The sequence below is a fragment of the Diadema antillarum genome, unplaced genomic scaffold, assembly GCF_040938485.1.
Source record: "Diadema antillarum isolate AM-2024a unplaced genomic scaffold, OU_Dant_1.0 scf00000123, whole genome shotgun sequence".
Taxonomy (NCBI): domain Eukaryota; kingdom Metazoa; phylum Echinodermata; class Echinoidea; order Diadematoida; family Diadematidae; genus Diadema; species Diadema antillarum.
The window spans coordinates 2,209,108-2,234,284 of NW_027271012.1; the positions used below are offsets into that span (position 1 = coordinate 2,209,108).

General features: G+C 40.1%; 1 protein-coding gene across 1 annotated transcript; it reads right to left on the bottom strand.

The window, feature by feature from the left end:
• Positions 1 to 386: 386 nt before the first annotated feature.
• LOC139720224 (galactosylceramide sulfotransferase-like) lies at positions 387 to 19,246 on the bottom strand. Its single transcript, XM_071631590.1, has 4 exons — positions 19,152 to 19,246; positions 13,607 to 13,667; positions 10,865 to 11,345; positions 387 to 1,343 (listed from the first exon to the last, which is right to left on the bottom strand). Exons 3-4 carry the CDS (start codon positions 11,115 to 11,117, stop codon positions 565 to 567), a joined length of 1,032 nt encoding a protein of 343 aa, XP_071487691.1. The 5' UTR covers positions 11,118 to 11,345; positions 13,607 to 13,667; positions 19,152 to 19,246; the 3' UTR covers positions 387 to 564.
• Positions 19,247 to 25,177: the final 5,931 nt, after the last annotated feature.

The following is a 25,177-nucleotide window of genomic DNA, read 5'->3' on the forward strand; positions in this document are numbered from 1 at the left end:
GTACTAAACTAGTGGAGGGAAACCAAAGCAGGGAAAGGGTTAATTGAAAAGATGTATCCCCTCCCACCAGACAGAACTTTTTCATTTCTCTAACGTGAAGTGAAGTGACAGATCTGGAACACACTTTTGATGAATCATTCTGAAATCTGTCACTCTAAAAATGTAAATCTATGGGAAAGGGCCAAAAGGGGTGTAGAAGCAGGTATGCCAGTCCCAGGAGAGAGGGATTTTGCATTTTTAGAAGTGAAATTCAGATATCTGGTACACACTTTGGATTATTTACTTGGACAGTTTTCTATAAAATAATAAGAAAATAAAAACACATTTTGTTGGGAATTATTAGGGGAACAACGCCCCCCCCCCCCCCCCCCCCCCCCAATCTCCCAGCCTGGTATTACCATACCACAGCAACACAACAGATGTATCAATGTTCACGTGTAAGCATGGAAGGTAGGGCATTATTATCCCGACAAAGATGGACTTAAAGGAAAGGAGGAGCAGGCCTGGAACCACAAGAGCCTACAAGCAAACAAACGAGCAACAGTTAAAAACAATGTGTTGTCATCAAAGCGTCGGTGGCGCACCCCCGTAGTATCTGGCGATCTGTTTTTGCCGAATGTAACCGGTCATCAGCAACTCGGGCTTGGCCATAGCTTTGCACATTCTGTCATTGGCTGCAGACGGCTTCAACTTAAAACTTTCCACCTTGACCCCCGCAGGGTGCCAGACCTGGCGATCGTTGACCACCACCTGACCAATGCACCTGTCTCTCAACTCGCGGTTCATCTCTTCCAGCTGGTCGACCTCCTTTCGCATGCGCTCCTCGCCGAATGCCCGAACTTTCTCCCAAAACGTCCTGTTGAAGTGATCGTATAAGAGACTATCGCCTTTGTTCCACTCTCTGATTTGCTTTACCATCGTCTCCGAGATCTTTGGGATCTGAGATTTGCTGCGCGCGTTCATTTTGAAGTACGCGATATCCTCGAAGTCCCAGCACATTACATCCTTGAGCAAGATGAGTGACTCGGGGAAATACTCCGTCATCATCACCAGGTCGAAATCTCGGCTGCTGAGCTCAATTTTCTTGTCGATGGCAGCTTGGTCAAATTTAAACTCCATCCCGAGGCCAAGGTCGAACAGCATGGAGTCCTTCACGTGGTCTTTACCTGAGCTGCTTTGGTAATACCTGAAGGGGCTCTTCAGAAACGTCGCCAGAGCGCTGGGGCCGGCGAGGTGATAGCGTTGGGGATAATTCATGTATGTGAAGGTGGATTCGAACATCGTTGCAGGGTCGCGCAGAATTGTCACGTAGAGGGCGTCCTTTTTCATCACCGATGAGAACCCTTGAGTGTGAATGGAGAATGAAGATTTGATGAGTTTTGAGCTGTTACTCGTGACTAATGTACATCGATAACTCGTGAACAAAAGGAATCAATACATGGTCCTTGCGTGATCATTAGGCATCAATGAAAATTCAGTGGTTTCAAAGTAGATAGCCGCTTTCTTTAGCTTACATCAAGATTAAGAAGCATATTAATTTCTCTCTCTTTTTTTTCTTGCACCTGAAGCCGATCATACTTCTTGATACAAAAAAGAAGAAAAAAATGCGATGGGCGATAAACACTAATTGAACACTAATCAATTATTTGCTCTGACGAAATCCATGCAAACCATTAATGGAAAAAAAAACACATTTTAATAATAACACTGCAAAAAGTCAGAGTGGTTGCCCAGCATACCTAGACAATAATGCATGCACCCTTCTCATTTGTAATATTTTCCAATGCTGTTAGTAGAATTTCCTTATGGAGATACTATTTCACGAATATAATGCATATTTTTGATTAATTAAAAAAAAATTATATCATAGAAGGACAAAATATCACAATTATTATTAAAAAAACTTTTTTAAAAGATAGCAGAACAAACAAATTGACTCATAATTAAAACACACGCCCCCATTCGAGCGCGCACACACACACACCAAATACATGTCCGTGTATCGCATACTATTATCATCTGAGATATTGCTGTAGGATCTGTGTTTGACAATTGATTAATGACACTATTTTAGTGTTAATACATGTATTCACTTTATACACACCTCCTCAGAAGCATTAAATGCTATTTTTGTGGGGGGTTTTAACGCTCTGATTTTCTATTGTATATCACACACATAAGCCATAATGAATCTATAAGTACTTTTGTTTACATCATCCTGAGCAATTTTCAACTAAATACTGTGTTCAGTTTGTTTGAAAAAAATACCAATACGTAATAAACAACTTTATTTACAATTAAAGTCCTCAGCATAAACCAAGGGGTTGAGATGCTCATCTACGGTGAAAGGGAAATTGCCCCTCTATTTTCATTTTAAGGGCCTCATGAACACAGATACAAAGGCATCCATGCTATGTTTCCCCTCTGAAGAATCATAAAGAAACATACTGGTGAATGACTAATGCAAGTTTCTGATAGTCACTCATTTGTTGTTCATAGTACTGTACTAACACTGTATTATACCGTTTTACTACAAACCCGAATATGATTTATTTGAACTCAATTTTAAGCCTAAAATGGAATTATTGAAACCAAAGAATTCTTAGAGTTTGGGCTCCTAGAAATTTAACCCCAATATGTAAAATTACTCTTGTTAAATCTCTCGGTATATCTCAATTAGTATTTGTATTCTCTGTTCTTCCAAAACCTCCAGAAAATTGTATAAAAGAAATTGAGTCTGTTATATATTCATTTATATGGAGCAAGAAGCCAGATAAGATAAAAACGTAAAATTATTATTGGAGATTATAGTGAGGGAGGATTACGAATGGTACACATTCAGTCAATGATTATGGGTCTCAAAACCGCATGGGTAAAACGTTTTTTTAACCCTGATAGTAAAGGTAGCTGGAAATGCTTCTTTGAATTATCAATGAAAGATCTCGGCGGAGACCTATATTGGATTTGCAATCTCGACTGCAGGGATATGATTAATCAGGTCAAAAATATATTCATACGAGAAATTCTTGTCTGTTGAAGTAACCTCCTGAACGTTATATTCATAATCAGGTTATATGGAACAATTCTTGCATCAGAATTAATGGAAAAGTTTTATCAATCATAATTGGATAGATAAAGGTATTATAAGAATTCATCATCTGTTGAATGAACAGGGTAATTTCCTTTCATTTTCACAATTTAAAAACAAATATGAAATTCAGTGTATCTTTTTGGATTTTTTCCATGATATCTGCAATTCCTCTTAACTGGAAAAAGGCTGTCAGAAAACCTCAAATTCAAGATAAAAATTATCAAGAAGAATTGATTCTTGATATTGTAATGAAATGAGGTTAGAGCACTGAAGTTGCTGTCTCTGGTACGTCTGGTTAGGACGTAGGGGGCGTGCGGTGACCCCATGACCGTATGAGTTTCGATGGGGGTCACGGGTCGCACGTGGTTATACTCTCGCTCGGGTAGAAGCAGCGAGGAGTGGTGAGCTGACGCTCGTCGGGGGCGGACGTGTCCGCGGAGTCCCCCCGTGGTTTTGTAGTGTATTGTACACTAAAGTCTTGTAACGCTGTGTGTATCGGCCATTCGTGCGGCGATACAGTGGTGCATCGTGTCAGGCGACTGGTCCTGACGGGTAGCCGGATTGGCGAGTACGGTAATAAAGTTCTTCTTCGCACGCACTTCGATTGTAATCTCGGTGAATTATTGATGCTTTCTCTACGTGATGATGCGATATGATGTGATCCTTGTGAGTCTGCGTGAGGTGTCCGCGAACTTACCCAAAAAAGAACCCACACAATAACTGGAGAAATCCGGTTATATTACATTGGTGGCAGCGGTGGGATGGGTTGCGTGGACCAGGAGACTGCTATAACGATCATTTTCATGTTATTGTGACATATTTTGAATTAGAGGAGAGATGATTAATCCTGCAGTGCTATAGTAGTGCCCTCGTTACGAATGCCTACTATATTTTTCGTTGCCTGCAGGGTGAGTCTGGATCAGTAAATTCATCTTGCGTATATTTCGTCCTGCAGGTGAAAGACGCTTGCAGGTGAAAGGCGCCTGCAGTTGAAGTTGAAAGGCTCCTGCAGGTGAAAGCCGCCTGCAGGGGAAGGCGCCTGCAGTGAAGGACGCCTGCAGGCGGAGGCGCCTGCAGGGGAAAAGCGCCTGCGAGCGAAGGCGCCTGCAGGGGAAAGGCGCTTGCCGGCGAAGGCGCCTGTATTGTTTTAGACTTTACGCAGCCTGGAGAAGATAAAGAGAGAATAGCGCCTGTCAAGAGGACCCTATAGCGCATGCAGTGTCAGCGGTGCCTTCAAATTGAATGCCCAGTATGCCTGCAAGTTCATCTGTCAATACCGACATCATGAAGTTGAAGTCGTATGAGAGGCAGAAGTCTACGCCGGAAGAAAATACAGTAGGACCCTACTCGTCAAGAAGAAATAGTAGCGCCTGTAGTGCCAGCGGTGCCTTCACCTTGAATGCCTGCTATGCCTGCAGTGTCGTTAGTAGTGCCTTCAAATCGAATGCCTGCTATGCGCGCACATGCATGTTTTCACGATCAGACCGAAACTCTGTTCCTGGTGCATTTTAATGCAATTCTGCGTTGCTACACATCCTGACAACGGAAATGACAAGGTCCGTTCCTGGTTGTAGGAAGGTTGTCGGACGTGACCTGCCAAACACAAGAGAAAACATCGGAAAGAAAAGCTTTATGCACGTGGCTCGAATGAAACAGTGCTTTGGTGAGCCGTTGTTGCAGTCTTTGATCGAGGTTGGTGGAGGTATTGATGCTCCTTTACAGGAGCCGGATCGTCATGTCCTCGTGGCACCATTCACCTCGGAAGTTCCTCAACGAAGCTGCAGACGTTCGACCAGAGTCTGACCCTATCGATGTGCACACCGGCAAAGATGAATCCATTTCTCCGACGTTTTCCATACTGATCTCCGGCGCAATCAACCAAGGAAGCGAAACTCTCCTCAGCGATGCGATGACTCGTATCAGGGATGCTGGGTAGAGCGCCAGGTGATTGTAGTGACTCGTGTACAGCCGCAACTTAATGTATATAATGTAGGAAACTGCGGGATCCCTGCAATAGGTGCACCATACCTGCAACGCCATGTGCTACTTCGACAGGTTGAACCAGCAGTGACGTATTGTCATATCTGTCATGTGGTCTGCGAGAAGACTTACGATAAGGGTATCTGCTACACCAAGTGGGGCGGCACAAGGAATTCTCCGGAGACGCTATGGTTGGAGTGCAGGACGGGAACCCCTAGCGGAAGGCGCAACGACTTATGACGCTACAGTGTTCTATTTGTCTTTAAAATGTGGACTGCTATTAAGAGAGCTTTGTTTATTTCTTTTGTGTGTGTGTGTGTGTAAATACGTGTAAATACAATGTAAACTATCGGAAAAGCTATACTTTTGGAAGGTAACTTCTGCGTTCGTTGTTTAAGCTAGGCGGGAGACCATGATGCATAGGCCTAGTGATAAATACCTCGCTTGTTCAGTAATGATGCAGTTTTCACATCTTTTTTGTGTGTGTTTATTAAGTTATGTAAATACATGTAAATGCAAAGTTGCGAACCAGTGTTTCGCGTATGTATGTCATACACTTGGTTGTTTTAGCGTGTAAGAATAGGTAAATGTGCTTACGCTAATCTGTGAAGTTTATGTAAAAATGTTGTTCTCGCGTTATTGTTTATGTTTCTGTTTGTGTGGGATACGGGATTGTAGTATCCGGTTTCGGTCATTTCATTATTTATGTAAAGCCCGAGTTGCCCTAGTCAAGGGACTGACTAGTCTTAGGGAGGGGCTGTGTAATGAAATGAGGTTAGAGCACTGAAGTTGCTGTCTCTGGTACGTCTGGTTAGGACGTAGGGGGCGTGCGGTGACCCCATGACCGTATGAGTTTCGATGGGGGTCACGGGTCGCACGTGGTTATACTCTCGCTCGGGTAGAAGCAGCGAGGAGTGGTGAGCTGACGCTCGTCGGGGGCGGACGTGTCCGCGGAGTCCCCCCGTGGTTTTGTAGTGTATTGTACACTAAAGTCTTGTAACGCTGTGTGTATCGGCCATTCGTGCGGCGATACAGTGGTGCATCGTGTCAGGCGACTGGTCCTGACGGGTAGCCGGATTGGCGAGTACGGTAATAAAGTTCTTCTTCGCACGCACTTCGATTGTAATCTCGGTGAATTATTGATGCTTTCTCTACGTGATGATGCGATATGATGTGATCCTTGTGAGTCTGCGTGAGGTGTCCGCGAACTTACCCAAAAAAGAACCCACACAATAACTGGAGAAATCCGGTTATATTACAATATTAAGAAAGCTCCTACAGTATGTAGATTTATTCATAGAAAATGCGTTGATTAACTTCGTGAAGTTCCAAATCACAAGAAAAATGGAATTCAATTTTGATAGAACCAGTCACTGACTGGAAAAAAAAATCTATCTCATTCCTTTTAAAAGTTCATTGTCGACAAAATTACATTATTTTCAGTTTAAAATTTTATACAACATCCTCGGGGTGAATAAACTGCTAAAACAAATTGGTTTGTCAGATTCTGATTTATGCAGCTTTTGTTTATATACAACCGAGACAATTTCAAATTTGTTCTGGGAGTGTCCTTATACTCAACGTTTTTTGAGAGAGTTCCAAAGACGAGTTTTGAAAGACGAAGTTATTCTCACATTTAACGATTTCATATTTGGAATTTCAAATGGTCCTTTCACTACATTGAATTCTGTTTTTCTACATGCCAAATATTACATATTCACCACAAGATGTAAGAACGGCATATTATCTTTGGCGTTATTCCAAAAAGCTTTGAAACATTATAATAAAATTGAAGAAACTATATATCTAAAACAAGGTAAAATCACTGTGTTTTTGGATAAATGGAGACATGTTCAACTTATTTGAACTGTCTGTTGTTGCTTCATTAATATATTCTATTTCATGTTCTTGGCAACCCGGTGGCTTTCTCGTGTAGAGGCCTACCTGGGCGTGGCGGCGGCGGGTGCATGCGATCGGCTAATTTATGGATGCTTCTTCTCGTGGGGCCCATTGACGAATTTCCTTTCATTAACCTGTACATTGGTATGAATGATACTGCTGTACTTTATACAATTTGCATGCACGCGCTGTTACTATGTCAGGTGGGTCTGGGCGAGCTGTCGCACTGCCAAGAGCGACTTCATCCTTGCAGCTCGAAAGGGGTTCTTCGGGTTGCCGGTGGCAACCTCTGTTGAAGTAGTATGCATGAAGTAAACAAGCGGGTTTATTCAATTGTATGCAGTTCGCTTTTATTGTGTAATGTAAATGTATGCATGCTTTCGGGCAGGGTATATCCTTGGCGACCCAATGGTTTGCCGGAGGTCCGCCGGAGGCCTGCCTAAGCGTGGAGACGACGGGTGCATGTGGTTAGCTAATTTTTAGATTTTCTTTCCATGGGGCCTATTAGTATCGACGAATTTACTTTCATCAGCTGTACATTGCAATGGTCCTGTGGAAGTTATTCACTGTGCACTCGTCGCTATGTCGTGTGGGCCTGGGCGGGCTTTCGGACTGCCAAGAGTTTTGTCCTATTTCCCCTTGCATGCACGACCCTTTATTGTATCTTTGCTAGTAAGGAGTTACTTGAATATTTGAAAAAGAAAACATGAAAAACACAGATAAGTGTTTAAATCGTTTGTACCAAAGAAATGGCTTTATATGGTGTTGAAGTAATAATTAATTTCATCCATCCTGTGTATGATTATGTTGCTTCGAGAAATCAATAAATTCTATCATTTGAAAAAAAACACACAAACAAACAAACACTGTATTATACTCTAAGGTCACTGCGTACAGTACCCCCTCTACGGTCAGGCTTAAATACACAGAATATCAAAGCCAACCAACCCCTCCCCCCCCCCCCCCAAAAAAAAAAAAAAATAGATAAATGAATAAAAATTGTGCAATGCCTTCTAGCAAAACAAACTTTCAGACTATGTGAGGGAAGATGTGGTGGCGCACTTGCTGAATAATCAGTAAACCACTATTTTCAAGCTGTGACAGAGTACGAATGAATTAAGACGAGCTGCGGGGACATGCCATAATGCCCGTACCTGATTTGCAGTCCTCTTCAATGTTCCCAAACCGCGTGAACATGTAAAACTTCAATTCCACAACTTTTCATTCTTCGATGTTTGATTTCGATGAAAATATCTAATTTATTGTCTTGTTTCTATATTATGACAAATTCATGAAAACACGCAGAGGCGCTGCACTTAAATGTTGCGTAAAGTGTACAGCGATGTACAAGGTGAACTCCGTTTCGTGTGAAAACGTTGTTAATAGGCGTTTTCACATCAGCCCGATGTTTCGAAATAGCGCGCTATATTCTGACTTGGGAAATTAACCCGATCGCGAAATAGCGCGCTATTTGATAATGGGAACACAAATTAGCGCGCTAATTGTATCGCTCTGATCGAGAAAATTTCTCGAGTCCAACTCGGGAAATTTGTGAAAAAGCGGGATAACATAGCGAACTAGCGCGCTATTTGATAATGTGAAATCGCCTCAAGAAATTAGCGCGATGCATCCCATCATGCCTAGCGTGTGTGACCCGAAAGCGTGCGCTCTACTGGTATATCCGACACTGTTTGCGCATGCTCAGCTGTCGAATTAGCTCGAAAAAATTTCGGGCTAATTCTCTTCGGGCTGATGTGAATAGGAAATGAAATAGCGTGCTGAAGTTGCGATCGCGAAAAATATCTCGAGCTTGGATTTTTATTGGGCTGATGTGAAAACGTGGTACACCGCATCTTCCTTGAGACTGTGATCGATGGATGCTCTTTCCTGAATAAAAAGCATTACATGATCGCCCGGAATGTTTGTCTCCGTGGCTGGTGCTCTACATTAATTGGCGACCATCTGGATATTGACAAGACGCTGTGCTGTGTCCCTGCCATTAATTACCGTAGTACCACGGCCACACCTGTATGTTATGTTACATGTTTTGCATGCCCTGATTACACACTTGACTCCGTAACAGCTTCACTTCCTATACACAAATTTGCACAGCTGCATTTGGAGTATCTAACATGATCAAAGGATGGCTCTAATGCTCCAGCTTAGATGTCATGCAATTATGGGTGATATACAACAGAATGTTTAAAGAAATAAGCATCTGTGTATAGTATTCATGTGGATTTAATTACCACTGAGTGACTCATGTCATACTACGCAGGATCTTTTCACCTATCAATCCTTGGCTCATTTTGGAACTCAGAATTTTACTGGATATCTTATGTTGGTGAAAAGTTTCCCCGAACTCTATAAAAACCACACTGAGGCCAAATTCACTTTGGTCTGATTTGTTTATCAGACCAGGGAGGAGTAAGAAAAGGAGAGACAACTCTTCGTAATTCATGCAAACACATGTTTGGGTTCAAAGCGTTACACTGGGATTTCTAGCATTCCACTATACGCTTTGAAGTCATGCTCAGCACCACTCTAGTTGCAAGGCGAAGTTCGGAGACGAAGAACGCATTTCACCTTTCGTTGAATTACAAGCTTTATTTCCTCGCAAAATTTTCAATGAACTACTCGAATTGATTAAGAGTAGTTTAGGAAAGAATTCAATATTATAAACATGTATTTCTAGTTTCTTCGTAATGCGCAAATCGAAATGAAATGAACATTAGGCCCTCTTAAAAACCTAATATTTTCTATAATGCGCACATTTCCGCGTGTTAGTTTTCTATCCTTTAATCTGGGATATTTTGATCTTTCAAATAAAGTACTTCGCTAAGGCGTGCTCCAGCGTGCTTTTAAACTACATGTATTTGCTGTTAAAATTGTCAGTTTACACTGCATTTTGATTCGCTGCTCCAATTCAAGGTACACAAATTCATTGTTGCCATCACATTGAAAGAGAGAGAGTGAAATGCAGGAGGGGCAAGTATTTCTAGATGTGAGAGCGCTACTCCCGATTATTGATGCTCTCTTTTGTCAAAGCACCTGATTTCACCTGTAGTTAAGCGCATAACTTCTCGGCGGTGCCGCGCATGACGTCAAAGGAGAGCAGGAGTTGTCTCTCCTTTTCTTACACCTCCCCGATCAGACTAACAATTTAGGTGCGGAATTATATTGAATGAGCTCGACTTAAGCGGAAATTTAAGCCAAACGTACAGTTTTGTGAATTTAGTTAACAACGCAGAAAAATTAAGTGAAAACATAATGAAGTTTGAAGAAATTTGGACAAGCCGCTGAAAAGTCATAACATATCTGCAATCACGTTTCGGTTTTATAGATCTCTTAAGCCGCCATCGCAAGATGAGAAAGATATAAAACAATACCCGATAACATGAAAGTACAACAATATGAATACGAACAAAAATTAATCCACATTTCTTCAAAATGAATGGTACACATGTATGTCCTCGACTAGTACCTGGTGTGTAATTTAGTATTTCCCCTGATTCCTGATGGGGAGGCGAGTCGACTACCCTGGCATTGTGCCTGAAAACGAACATATTATGTGGAATTCTTTTTTTTTTTTTTTTACATCATTCTACTATGCTATATTCTACTATGACATTACTGACTGTTCAAGCTGTCTTATCCAGCGATGACGATACAAGTTTTAATCAAAACGTACAAACTATTCATACATTTGGAAAGGATTATCCACTTTCCTCATATTTTACTGATAATGTTCTATAAATATTTCTGCATTCATTAAACCTATATCTGTTGGAAACAAATTAATTTTAAACGTAGTATCAACGAAGGACTTAAGAAACATATAGCACGCAAACAAAACATATGGAAAAAACTGACTTCATTATACAATTACTGTACCTTCTTTGCTGAAGCGGGTATGATGGCAGAGGATGTTGTAGTCGGACACGGGGAAATTCATCGCAGCCTTCTTACTGAAGTATGTGTGGCCTAGATAGTTTCCGGATGACGGCAGCACAAAATCCAGGTTATACTTATCTCCGAACCGCATCAGAATGTTCTGAACGGTGCTGCTGCTGCACTTGTGCATCTTGAAGAAAGCTATATTGTAGCGCCGCTTGCAGGTCGCCGCCTGGACTTGACTGGAAGTCATCTGACCTTTATTGGAAGTCACCTGATTGTTACTGGAGGTCACCTGACTCTGTACAGAAGTCGTCACGACATTTTCCTTCTCTGCACTTTTCGATGTTGCATCCTTTCTTGTTGTTTGCGGTAGGACTACCGGTGGTTTTGGTGTCGTCACCGTGCCATTTGTCTTGTTATCAATGGTGTCGTTGAGTTGAAAAGTACGATTTGTCTGCCGAATAATGCTGGCAACATCCTAGTGCAAGGAATGTGAGAAACATCACAAGTTTACTCACGTATGTCCAAATTTTATGCATACGGATACCCTCATGACAAAAATTCCTGTACGTACGTACAGGAATTTAGGCTAAACTTTGAGTTCTAGAAGTCTGTCGAGCAAAACGTTGGACACAGATAGTCTTCTAATGATATACAGAGCGTATAAAAAAGGTAATCCAACTTTGGATAGCTGCCATTTCTTAATTGTCAATTATGAAGATCACAATGTTGGCTGTAAGGAAAGAGGAACTCTTCGTCTTTCCAATGATACCTAATTATGTTGACAATTGTCATGCATGACTGAGCACATGAACTTTAAAGACAACAATGACAAAATGCACTTTGTCCAAGTTTGCGTGTTATTGTGAAGGAACAATGCATGTCTGACCGCATGGATGAGATCTGTCAGTGAAAGTGGTCGAATCATCAGGCCAGCCTGCACCACTGCAGATTCGTGTTTAGGGTTTCTTCTAATGTTTTATGGTTCATAACCTTCAACATGGCCATGTTGTTGATAACTTGGTCCTTCCCATTAAGGAGAAACCATTGTAATAGCCATTTTACTCTCTTCATATTCAAGACATGGTTTGCCACTGGGAGTTATGTGCTGAATATGAATAGAGAAAAATGGATTGTGTGGGTTGGCCTCTGTGGGAGCGACCAAGTTATTGGACAAAAGACCATGTTAAAGGTTACGGACCATAAAATGTTAGGAGAAAACCTAACACAAACCCTATACACACTAATCCTGAACACGAACCTGCATTCGTACAGGCTGGCCTATTTGGCAACTTTCATTGACACATCTCATCCATGCAGTGGGACATGCATTGTTTCTTCACAACACGCAAACTTGGAAAAAGTGCATTTTGTCATTGTTGTCTTCCACGTGCTCAGTCATGCATGACAATTGTCAACATAATTAGGCATCGATGGAAAGAGAAAGAGTTTCTCTTTCCTTAAAATCAACATTGTGCTCTTAATAACTGACAATTAAAGGACAAGTTCACCTTCATAAACATAAGGATTGAGAGAATGGAACAATATTAGTAGAACACATCAGTGAAAGTTTGAGGAAAATTGGACAATCGATGCAAAAGTTATGAATTTTTAAAATTTTTGTGTTGGAACCGCTGGATGAGGAGACTACTACAGCTTGTGAATCATATGCGTACAACAGTATAAAGAAAATGTAAAGAAAATTCAACATATTTTCACTTTTTTCGCATAATAAAAGAGCACTTGACTTGACTCTTTCTAAAGGCAGGGGGAATAATATTACCCATAACATTTGTCGGTGACGAGTCGGGGGAATGTGTACTTTTTTCAAAAGATGAAATTTTGTGAAATTCTCTTTATATTTTCCTTATATTGTTGTACGCATGTGACATCTAAGTTATTCACACACTGCAGTAATCTTCTCATCCAGCGGTTACTGCACAAAAACTTTAAAAATTCATAACTTTTGAACGGACTGTCCAATTTTCCTCAAACTTTCAATGATGTGTTCTACTAATATTGCTACATTCTCTCAATCCTTATGTTTATGAAGGTGAACTTGTCCTTTAAGAAATGGCAGCCCTCCAAAGTTGGATTACCTTTTTTCATACGCTCTGTATGATAACAAAGGAGAACAGAGCTCGGGACAATGAAATACACTTGCTGAGGATTAGAGAACAAGAAGGATATTAAGTGCATGATGTGATGGAGCAACGTGTGAGAGTTGTAGAATAAGGAAATACAAGGCTGCATCATGAAGTACAAGTATTTAGTTGCATGGACGATGCCCTCTAAAGTGCTTTCCTTCCCCCCCCCCCCAAATTAGATTACACAACAAAGTGTGTGTGCGAAACTTTTAGGATACCCAGCAGGTAGGTAGGGTATTTTCTCCACCAAAACAAAGGCCGTTCTTGTACATAATCGCGCTTCTAACGCCGAGGTCGACACTTCCAGACTATTTCATTGTTCCTGGCTATTTGTGGATAGGGTGTGTAAATTATATACGAGCAGTCTTCAACCTCCTCTGCATCATAAAACCAAACAGCCGAGTTATGAATTAAACAAGATGATTGTCACGCTAACGTATAACATGTCAATATGTCGAAGTTGGAAAAGCTGCACATTATACCCATTGCAAGTTGTGTTTGATATTCTATAGTACCCACACTGAATATTAATTCCTTAACACAGATAGGATACAAAGTCAACAAAATGTTCTTATCATCAATTGGCACCTACTTCATTTCCTTGTCCATCGTGGTCGGAAAAATTCGGCCATATCCGAGGTACAGCAGCAGGCCTACATGTAAAGAGAAAATAAAAGTGAAAGCAATAACTACATTGTCAAATACGAGAGTGATAAATCATTCAAACATATATAATGCATTCTTCCTAAAACCATGAAAACACAAATCGAAAGGATTTACAAACTAAACCTGATAACAGACATCACAAGCGTCTTGATTCTGGCGACATAGACAAATCTCGCGACACTATCATCACAATGCACATGACGAGTCGTTAATTCTTACTACACTTTACAGGACATAGGCCTTTAACATGCTCATCTAAGTGCGGATAGAGGGAATACAGCAATAATATCAGCTGAACACATCCGTGACAGTGTGATGAAAACCGGACAATCCGTTCAAAATTATGAATGTTCAGTGCCGCCGTAGCTAGATGAGAAGACTGCAACAGTTTGTGACGTCACTGCATTTAATTATTTATTCATTTATTTATTTATCTATTCATTTATTTATTTATCTATATTCATTCATTCATTCATTCATTCATTCATTCATTCATTTTTATTACATTCATTTCTTTGTGAAAAGTACACACTTGTTACTGACAAATCAATGTTAATGGTAATAATTATGACCCCTACTTTCTGAAAAAGGGGGAGTCAAATGCTCGTCAATTTTGCTGGAAAAATTAATAAAGATATATTTATAATGAATTCTGTTTATACTTCCTTTAAATATCGTTGTCCAGCGGTAATCGATCGCAACAGTTTTGAACCAACCGGCTCGTGTGAGCTCAATACAAAACTACATGGCAGAGTTAAAGGGAACGTAAACCCAAAGAGCAATGTGGATTGAGTGAAAGCAGTAATATAAGTAGAACACATCAGCGAAAGTTTGAGCAAAATTGGGCAATCGATGCAAAAGTTATGGATTTTTAAAGTTTTGGTGTTGGAACTGCTGGGTAAGGAGACTACTAGAGGTTATGACGTATGAGTGGACTACAATATACAGAAAATATAAAGGGAATTCAATAAAAAATCATTTTTCATGAAAATTACATATTCCATCAACTTGATACTGACATATGTTAGGGGTAGCACTTATTCCCCCTGCTTTCTAAGAGCGGCTAGTCAAGTACTCTTTCATTTTGCTAGAAAAGTGAATTTTTGTGGAATTGCTCTCATATTTTCTTTATATAATTGTCCACTCATACGTCATAACCTCTAGTAGTCTCCTCATCCAGCGGTTCCAATACCAAAACTTTAAAAATTCATAACTTTTGCAGCGATTGCCCGATTTTCCTCAAACTTTCACTGATGTGTTCTACTAATGTTACTGCTTTTACTCGAGCCACATTGCTCTTTGGGTTTGTGTTCCCTTTAATTGGCGTTACAACGCCAGCACTTTCACCTGAATGGCTCCAAAGTGCCAAAACCATTGCAGCATTTCCTGTATTTTACATCACGTGTGATTAAAAGTGTGACAGACACACAGCCATTCTCTGGCGTGATTTGTAAAATGGAAATTCATGTCAAACCGGAAACTCGTATGATTTCCAACGTGAGTCACGTCTATAACTAAACAAGAGACCCGCGGGTCTAGCGCTCACCTGAGTATCGCAAGTTCACCTTTCACGCAGTCACTAATCTAAATTAGTCACAGCTCTACCAAAATTTGACCAGGCATTCTCAAGTAGAAGATGAAAATGTACAATAAAGGCCCAAATTTTTTAAGATTCCTCCCCACCCCCCTCCCCTGGGTCCCAAGGGGGGGGGGGGGGCACCCCTGATTCTGTCATGAACAAACTTGAAACTACAGTCATCAATGTACTAAGTCATAGTATTAACTTAGCTCTATCACTTCTGGTTCTGGAGAAGAAGATTTTTACAGATTCCTTAATTTTGGAGGGTTTGGGCCCCCCTGGGAGCCCCCTGGGTGGGGCATGGTGCCCATTTTAACAAATTGAGTTCCTAACCCCCTAGGGATGCTACCTGCCAAGTTTGATGAAAATCGGTCTTGGGGTTTTCAAGAAGAAGATGAAAATGTAAAAAGTTTACGCACGACGCACGACGGACGCCGGACGAAGGGCGATCGCAATAGCTCACTTGAGAGCCTTTGGCTCAGGTGAGCTAATCATGATTGAATTACTTTAAACGTTACATTAATAGTAGGTTGACTATAGTGTATTAAGACAGCCGTACAAACGCGTATTATTACAATCACCTGTGAAAAAATGCTGAATCGCCTCCTAAATACTGTACCATTTCCACTTCTCAGTGCCTCAAAGAACGCAAGGACATACAACCAGCATGACTGATATAATATCTCTCTCCCTCATTCCAGCCAAAGCGCCTAGGACAAACTCAAACTGTTCGTTTGTCTGTCTGAAACAGAAATTTTAATGAGTGACAATGAGCAGCAATATTTCTTTTGCACTGTCTTGTTCATAAGCAGAATTAGTGCTGGTACAAGATCTACCGCCTTGCAAGCTCAACTACTGTCGATATTGTCTCCGTACACAGTGCGTATATATAAAAAAAAAATGGTAGTCCAACTTTACAGCGCTACTGTTACATAATTGCCAGCTACGGAGAGCACAATGCTTATTTTGAGGAAAGTAAAATGACTTTTATACGCCTTGAAAAGATGCCTTTACTCGCAAAGGAGCCTGTACCTGGCGGGAAAAGTACGCCTACATGTCTTTCAAATGTTTAATATCTTTGAAATCTGTTGTGTGAATGCACTGACTGATCAAGAGAAAATGCTACCCTCTAAGATTTGTACTTCATTATTTCCAATATAATTCTAATAATATTTCATTATATTTTTAGGAATAATAAGTCTTTACGATGGCGATTACTCTTCGCCATTCATATACTATACAATGTAGTACATGTACTAATAAAGGATGACCGGCGCTGTGGTATAGTGGATAAGACTCCCGACTCCAAATCAGAGGAACGAAGATTGATTCCCGCCAAATGCTTATACGTTCTTGGACGAGATATTCTTACCCACCATGTCCCCTCGTCCCAGGTGTATTAATGGGTACCTGGCTATGATAATAATAATGGGACGGCCCTCTGGTAAAGCAGTGGTAAGACTGAAGAGGTCACCCTGCGTAAAGAAGACCTTATTTTTATCATTATGACTATTATGATTATCATCATTAGCGGTTCATAATGGTAAACGCATGGGATGCGCAAACAAAAAGTGCACAAACATTGGTGAAATGAATATCAGTTTTACTCTCCTGATGTTCCGACATATTGATTTCTAAGAAACTTTACTATAAGTTTAAGCAATCTCATTTTTGTATGTCCGAATTTCTCGGGCAGGTGATAAAACTGACTTTGCATTATGAGCATGTTACACATTCAAGCACATTCACAACGTGCAACTCTATTTAACACTATCGCACAAATTTCTACGCCGGATTGACTTATGTTTTACAAGTTATATCATGAGGTTAACATTGCATTTCATTTCATTAAAGAATGAGTGCAATATACATTTCCTTCGCTTCTTTTTCAAGAGCCGACAGTGTGTGTGAGAGGTCTATAAACACCCATCCCCCTTTCCACTGCCCTGCGTACATTCCCGTTGTTGTAGAGGGGGGCATCTTTGAAAAGTGCCATTCAGACGTGATCTCCTCTCTCGCGTCGTTCACTTTGTCCTGACAGGCTGTATTGTTGCGTAATACTTTAAGTCTTTTGTTACGCAGATGTCTTCTCGCATTCTCCAGAACCATCCAAGCCATAATACTGTAATTCTCAGCGAATAATTCCGTATGGCTCAGTGCTGCAATATTTATTCATACTAGATGCATGGAGCCTTTCCAGTAGGCAATACAAACTTGGACGGTGCTATAGATGGAGCGACAACTCTCTGTAAATCCAATCACACAAATCCTTGGGTTCTAAAGCATTCCAGAGGGATGTAAATTAGTCAGCCTCTTCGCTTCCAAAGTCATGCTCGACGCCACTAATTCGGAAACGAGGCAAATGTTTCACATTTCAGTGAATTATTACAAGTCGTGTTTCAACGCATCATCAAAGACGAAATACAAGAATTTATTTAGGAGAGTTTAAAAATGAATTGAACATGAGACTTGTTATTTTCTACTTCTGTATTACTAATGATGAGCTTATCAAAATCAACTGAAAATTAGGCTCGCTTAACAGAGATGGCTATTTCTCCACGATGAACACATTTGCGCAGGTGAGTTTTCTATCTTTAAATCTGACATGCTTGTATTTGACCTTTGTGAGTACTCCATTAAAGCGTATTCCAGTGTATTTTTTTCTATATTCATTGCTGTTGAAAAAAAAAATCAGAAAAGTAGTTTTACAGCGCATCTTCATTCTCTGCTTCTATTCAGGGAGGTGAGACACTAGTCTTCACCTCCCTGTTCTATTTAAAGCACACACACTCATAGCTACCAGCACATTGAAAGAGAGAGCAAACAGCAGCATGCGAAGCCATTTCTACTGTGAGAGCGGCTATATTCCTATCATAGCCCTAAATTATTGCCCGAACCCTGTCACTCCCTAGATTATCGATCATTCCATCCACAGAGATGAATGTTTGCAAAGAAGACGATTTAAAAAAAAAAATGATTTTATGCTTCCAGTTCGACAAGCGTAAAGTGTGACAACAACAAATTCAGCTGTATTAAAACATCAAATATTGCATGCATGGTTTGCTTCGAGCACTTTTGAGTGGTTACGTAAGGGGGCCGGATTGCACCGCAGCACAGAATCACCGCACATAACAATACGTACAGTCGATGACAATGAATTCCCTACTGGCTTGACGTATTTTGCTTTCGTACTGCCATGCACCACCAAGACTTTCACTGTGTAGAATGAATACAGTCTGTATTTATGCCTACAGCTCTCCAACTCTGAAGTCTGGAAAGTCTGCGATAAAGGGGTGATGATTACATTATGTCTCTCTCATTCTTTTGAAAATGGCACAGTCTCGAGATCATGATGGCGTGTCTATAGGTCTTTCTTACTGAATAACTCATATCGTTTCTTGTCAAACATGCATGTTGTATGCTTTTTTAGTAGTAGCGAAATAACAGCAGACCATAGCAGGAGATGGGAAATATAGACAATGATCATGCATAGGTTCTAGGATCGAGCATTTTATGTACGTGTACAGTATACATGAGCGACAGCGACAGGCTCACTGATATTCCGAATCTAGAGCGATCTGAGCCGAGATAGTCCAATTTAAAAGAAACAACATCATCCACATAAAAAGTTGACCTGATTATGTGTATGGGTGTCGAAGGAGATCGATTCGAATGGCCCAAAGTCAAACTCCCAACAAGAACAGAAATAAGCGTGTTAATACCCTCAAAATTACTATTCATCACTCTAACTATTCATGGCGGATCGTGAGCCTGGAAGCATCACCTGCGACCGGCCCGAAGGAAGTAATGAAGACCAAATTTGTACGGGTAGTTGACCTGCTAGTTTGCGGGCATGTCTGTGAGCTATGTCTCGGGAAAGTGCGGTACTTACGTGTACTCGTCAGAGGCGTAACTCAATCGCCCGACGTAGTTCAGCACAAGCAAAATAGCAATAGCCGTAACTAAGATAACCAAAATTATTTTCTTCCCCAGGCCAGAAACCATGTTTGACTGTGTTCATTGTTTCCTCCCCGGCGGTGTGATGAGTAGATAGAGCGAAAAAACTGTATGCAGTTACAGGTGCAGGCTTCATCCAGCGCCAGACGTGCACCGAAATAATGTAGACACGTCAATCGTCCACTTCCGTTGTCCTACAGTGCACATGAAAGTCCGTGCCGTGGCCCGCTCGAATGGAAGGCAGCCAGCGAGTTTCTAGTGCGCTGTATGACTCAGATGCAGCAGGGGGCTAAAGCTCCGTGGATGCAGTATGCAGGACGTGTCTGCGAAGTCGGAGCAGATGCCCGATAGCACGATTCATGTCACGTCTTCGCGCCCTGACCTATCCATATAAGAGGAACCTAGCAATTAGTATGTGAGCGGTACTTGAAGTTTGAGAGTTCACGTAGGTAATTATGAGAGCAGGCGTAGTCTGCAATATTGGATGTAAACTAGAGCTCTTCGAAGCATTTATAACTTTTGCTCTTTAGTTTAAAGGGGTCTCTTTCCCTGCTATTTACAGTTCATTTGGATGGAAAATTACCAAGAGACCGGAGTAATGACATCTATTAAAAACAGTATATGGAATATAGACATTTTCAGAAAACTTAAGGTAGTAACAGATCTGAACATTATTATGTTATTATGACATATTCAATTGTATCATAACCCTCTCTCTCTCTCTCTCTCTCTCTCTCCCTCTCTCTGAGAAGATCTTTTTTTACCGTCATACACTATAATTTTGGGGAACTTATGTAAGTACACAAAGTTTGTGCAAATTCAGAGTAGAACAATTAACGCAAACCACTATAGACGTGCTTCTATGGCAGAACCATATGGCACTTAATTCAGGATCAAAGGGAGAAAATACTGCCCGTCGTCCCAGTTAATATGCAACTAATTGCAATATTTCAACGAATTTATAAGTTTCCACTTTTGAAAAGAAAAAAAAATCATCATCTGCCTTGTAAACTATGCTCATGACCTCTCATCACACTAGGCATATCAAAACGTCTGGACAGAGTCTGTAAACAAAATGGACAGTCTGGTGATTAATATACACAATATTTTCAATCGTGGCAAACTTTAAACTTTATAAGGATTGTATCGAATTTATCATATGTCTTTAGTTGATATTGGTTTACATTGTCCTTGTAGACATATACACGATGTAGATCGGGACTCGAGTCAAGGGTATGTCTTTAATCCCAAAATGTGCTGCCGATTATACGGTCCAACACCTGTAAATGATTTCTCGAAGAAACTTGTGAGTGTACTGGTCATGTAAATAAATACTGATATGAATATTAGCAATGACTCTGAACAGAAAAGATATTTGCTTCTTCGTTCGTTTGTTGTATTAGTTTTTGTGCTACAGCTCCATTTCATGATTCCTTGGAATCAGACAAATTTTCACGAAACAAATATAAAACAAACCTCGCGATTTCTTGTGCGTCTACGACTACACAGTGTTGATGATCTTAATCCTTTTGCGTTGAAAGGAAATTAACAACATAAAAAGACTCGCTACCTTCGTACCAAGTAGTTATGTTGTATAATAACTTATTCGGTTATGCCATGTAGGTGAAAGGGATTGTTGTTGCTAAACTTAAAGTTTAGCAAAAACTTCAGTTCTCTTTTGTTGCACTGACGTGTGTGTGTATAAGTGTGTGTTTGCACGCATGCTAGTCAAGGTATACTTAGAACATTACTATAGAACTGCAGTACTATATGCAACATACTCAAAGGACAATTACTTGTTATGATGAACAGTAATGCCCAAATAACTGCTGGTTTTATATCATTTGAGTGGAAGTGAATAAATAACATGGAAAAAAGTGATTGCATACCGTGCAGTGTGTGGTGTGTGTGTCTGTTTGTGAGAGAGTGTGTGTGTTCGACGTCTTCCTATCCAAGGACCTGCCCCACCAAGCATCTATACAGTAGGTTTCCCCGCATATAATCTTAATTCACCACTTATGAAATAGTACAGAGCATACCACTATAACAGCAATTCAAAGTTTATTTGATGAAAATCAGTTTGGAATAATATGGCTGACACATACAAAAACAAAACAGAGTGATCGTAATAAAAGGTGAGTCCCACCTTTTATTACGATATCCCTCTTTTGGACATCTCAGCCATTTCAAAACCAATATTAATCAATTTTATAATTGTTGAGTTCCTCTTGGAATTACGCGGTCTTTCATATTTCATTAGAAATGTTTCATTAAAAAAATGATAGAAAAAAAAGAAGCTAGGTCTCTGCCAAACAATTACAATCCTTTCAATATTCATGTAGATTGAGAGAATGCAACAATATTAGTAGAATACATTAGTGAAAGTGTGAGGAAAATTGGACAATCCGTTCAAAAGTTTTTAAAGTTTCAGTGCCACCATCGCTGGATATAAAAAAATTACTATACAGCTTGTGATGTCATGTGCGTAAAACAATAAAGAAAATAAAATGAAAAGAAATTGAATATAGTAATGTCAATCTTTCTTGCATAATAGAGCACCTTGACTTGCCTCTTTCAGAAGGTAGGGGAAATTACCGTTAACATACGTCTGCAACTAGTATAGGGGAATGTGTACTTTAAAAAAAGAATATAATATATGAGGTTTTGTAAATTTTCTTTATAGTTTCCTTACATTGTTGTACGCATGTGACATCAAACACTGTAGTACAAGTCTTCTCATCCTGCAGTGATTGCGCAGAAACTGTATCACTAACGTCGTAACTTTTGAACGGACTTTCTGGTTTTCCTCACGTCACTGTTGTGTTTTATTAATATTAATGGCTGCATTCTCTCACACCCACACCTACTATATGACGGTGAACTTGTCATTTAAACCAATCCTGTACCATGAAATATTTAAGATTCGGTCTGATATAATTATATTATATAATGAATCTTCAAATATTGTTGACCGATTCATTGAAAACTTAACAGAATGAAGTGATATGAAGATGAAAATACTTTTGTGCATTAAGCATTCGAAGAGTTCTAACTTGAGGACCTCATCACCAGCTAATTTGCAAAATAAAATAGGACAATAATATATGCTTGGTAAAACTTTAAGAAACTGAAGAATGCCTTGAGTTTCGTTTCGTTTTAAGTCCGATTGTGGTAAAATTCTTATCATTCTGTTAGCCTATTTGTACTATCTTTTTTTAATAGAACACAAGGTTGAACTGAACTCTCTGTGTTGCTATTGCAAAATTTCACTTTATACCAAAGCAGTGTGTTTGATAGTACAACGACCGTTCCATCGATATCGCTACAGAATACACAGTCGGGCGTTCGGTACTATAGGCCTAAATAGGATGAGGGTTTAGGGACTAATCTGTTCACATCTACACATTATTCTCATTGATCGGTGATAGAACCAAGACTGCGTACTTCGACTAAAATTGCTTTGTTGATGTCATTGTTAGCAATCAAAAACACTTCATGTCCACATAAGGATGACAACGGTGGACTATACTAACATGGAAATGAGAGATTAATGAAACAGAATCGGCTCCTTGCTTAATGATTAGTGATAATTATCATCTATCAAAAAAAGACAACAGTATCTTACCTTCTGGACTGTACAAAGCACGTCAACCAGCGGGCTCCGAGTCGTTATCACACATAGGCAAACGGTGATAATTATTACTATGAGCAGACACATAAAAACGTTCTTCAAAGTGCTTAATTACCATGCCTCTTTTGGTACGGCTGCGAGAAACATTTCAGTATTAACCTCAAGGAGAGCGAAAGAAAACGTAACCTTGAGTTCTTCAACCACTCTGTGACTCAATCGATGCACTCATGTCAGGAAGGGTAGCAAAAAAAAAAAATACACAGCTAAGTGGCGGACAGTTCGGCAGGTAAGCTCAGCAATCTCGTCTGATATCGTCATATCTTCGCTAATCTTGCATTAACATAACCAAATTACAATATACACGTATTGCCTCTCACATAAATGGTACACCTGGAAAAGTAGATTGCGAGGCATGGACAATATCACACAAGAAAAGAAGTATAATGAATACAAACGACAGGGTCCCGAACTTGCCGTGTCCACGTCGACGCCAGAAGTGATGATCTTCAAAAGAACTAACCACTGTTTAAAGAAAAACAATGCAAACTGAATGACCGGCCCATTATCTATAGAGCGGTGCGTGCGCTTCGCCGAGCGTCGATTTCTGACGTCCATTCAAAGGAGCGTGGGTCCAGATTGAGGTTCGTACGACTTAGCTGATATTGCTTCAACACGCATTTCCCATAGACACTTGCTTTTCAACACTTTTAACACTTTAGACACTTGCTGGTTAATTCTAAAGGAAACCAAAAAACCCAAAGAAAAATGTGGATTGAGCGAAAGCAGCAACAATGGTAGGACACATCAGTGAAAATTTGAGGAAAATCGGACAATCAATGCAAAAGTTATGAATTTTTAAAGTTTTGGGTGTTGGAACCGCTGGAGGAGGAGACTCGTTATAGAGGTTATGGCGTCGTATGTGGACAACAATATAAGGAAAAATACAAAAGAAATTCAACCAAAATTCATTTTTCATGAAAATTACACATTCAATCAAGTTGATAGTGACATAACATAATGTTAAGGGTAGCAATCATTTCCCCTGCTTTCTGAAAGCAGTTAGTCAAGTGCTCATTCATTACGCTTCAAACTTTCATTGACGTGTTCTACCAATGTTGCTGCTTTCACTCAATCCACATTTCTCTTTGAGTTTTGGTTTCCTTTAATAGTTTGTCTTCCTGCTTTTTTCCTATCTCCTGTAGGAATTCTTTTGCATTTAGGTCAAAATGACTTAAATTTCGACGTCTTTCCCAACGAGCTACCACTGCAAAAAGGTTACCAATCTAAAGTTAGAAGTTGATTCGTATTCATGCATGACACGGAAATAGGTTCAAGAAACTTCCCATCTCCCTGGGTGGACGTTGTTTTGTATCGGCCTGCAAGTTCATCTGATTATACGTGTCTCTGCATCTGGAAGGTGCCAGGGGCATTACAATTTCTGGTGTCCGCCCGTTAATGCACCCAAGGTCTCGGTAAAACCATGGCGAAGTTATTGATAATAATATGATAAAAACCTTAATGGTATACGCTTCAACCTGGCTGGGAAGCGCATGTTTTTGTTATAGTAATATATATATATATATATATATATATATATATATGATATTTAATAATGGGACGCGTTTTTTTCCGTGTCAATGTAATAAACATGTATGTGTATATCACAAGAGAGAGTATGAGCTATATAATATATCGAGATTTCAGAGCTCATATTATTTCAAGACGTGTTATGGCCAGCATCATCCCACAGAATAGCTCATTTTGTCGTTGCGTCTTATATCAACATTGGCAAGAGTTCCGTGAGAACATGAGGAAAGTTCTGTGACTTGCCAGTTATGATTCCTGTTCGAATTTGATGAACCATTCTGTCTCCTTTGCATTTTGTTCTATAGTTGACCATAGAGGTGAGTGGACACAAAATGTTTGCGCGATCGTGTACGACGGAAATGCTCTCCAATCATTCCCATCCTGAGTCTTACGTAATGTCGCGATTATTCAGGCGAGGAAAGAATGAACTGCTACAAGCCGATTCACGTGACCTGACTAATATTTTCTCATAGAAGAGGCAGAGAGCATGAGTACATGCATTACCACGATTCAAGACAATTGCAACAACACTTAAACATTCTGCGGTCGATTTGAAGGACCACGGACACGGAGCAACACACCGTAACGACTAACCCATTAGTAATTGAACCGCCCAACACCGCCCATCAGATTACTCCCTACATCGTCTGAAACCGCCCGTCCGCTTTTTTTTTTTGGATAGTTTTATGCTTTGTTTTGTTATTGTTTCATATAGAATATATGATCACGTAATTCTAAAGAGG

What these genes read in the sequence shown, in the direction of transcription:
- LOC139720224 (XM_071631590.1), bottom strand. Translation starts at nt 11,117, where the DNA reads ATGACTTCCAGTCAAGTCCAGGCGGCGACCTGCAAGCGGCGCTACAAT. An exon ending in TACCCGCTTCAGCAAAGAAG is followed by an intron (nt 1,344 to 10,864) that starts GTACAGTAATTG and finishes TTCACACTCAAG; the next exon opens with GGTTCTCATCGGTGATGAAA.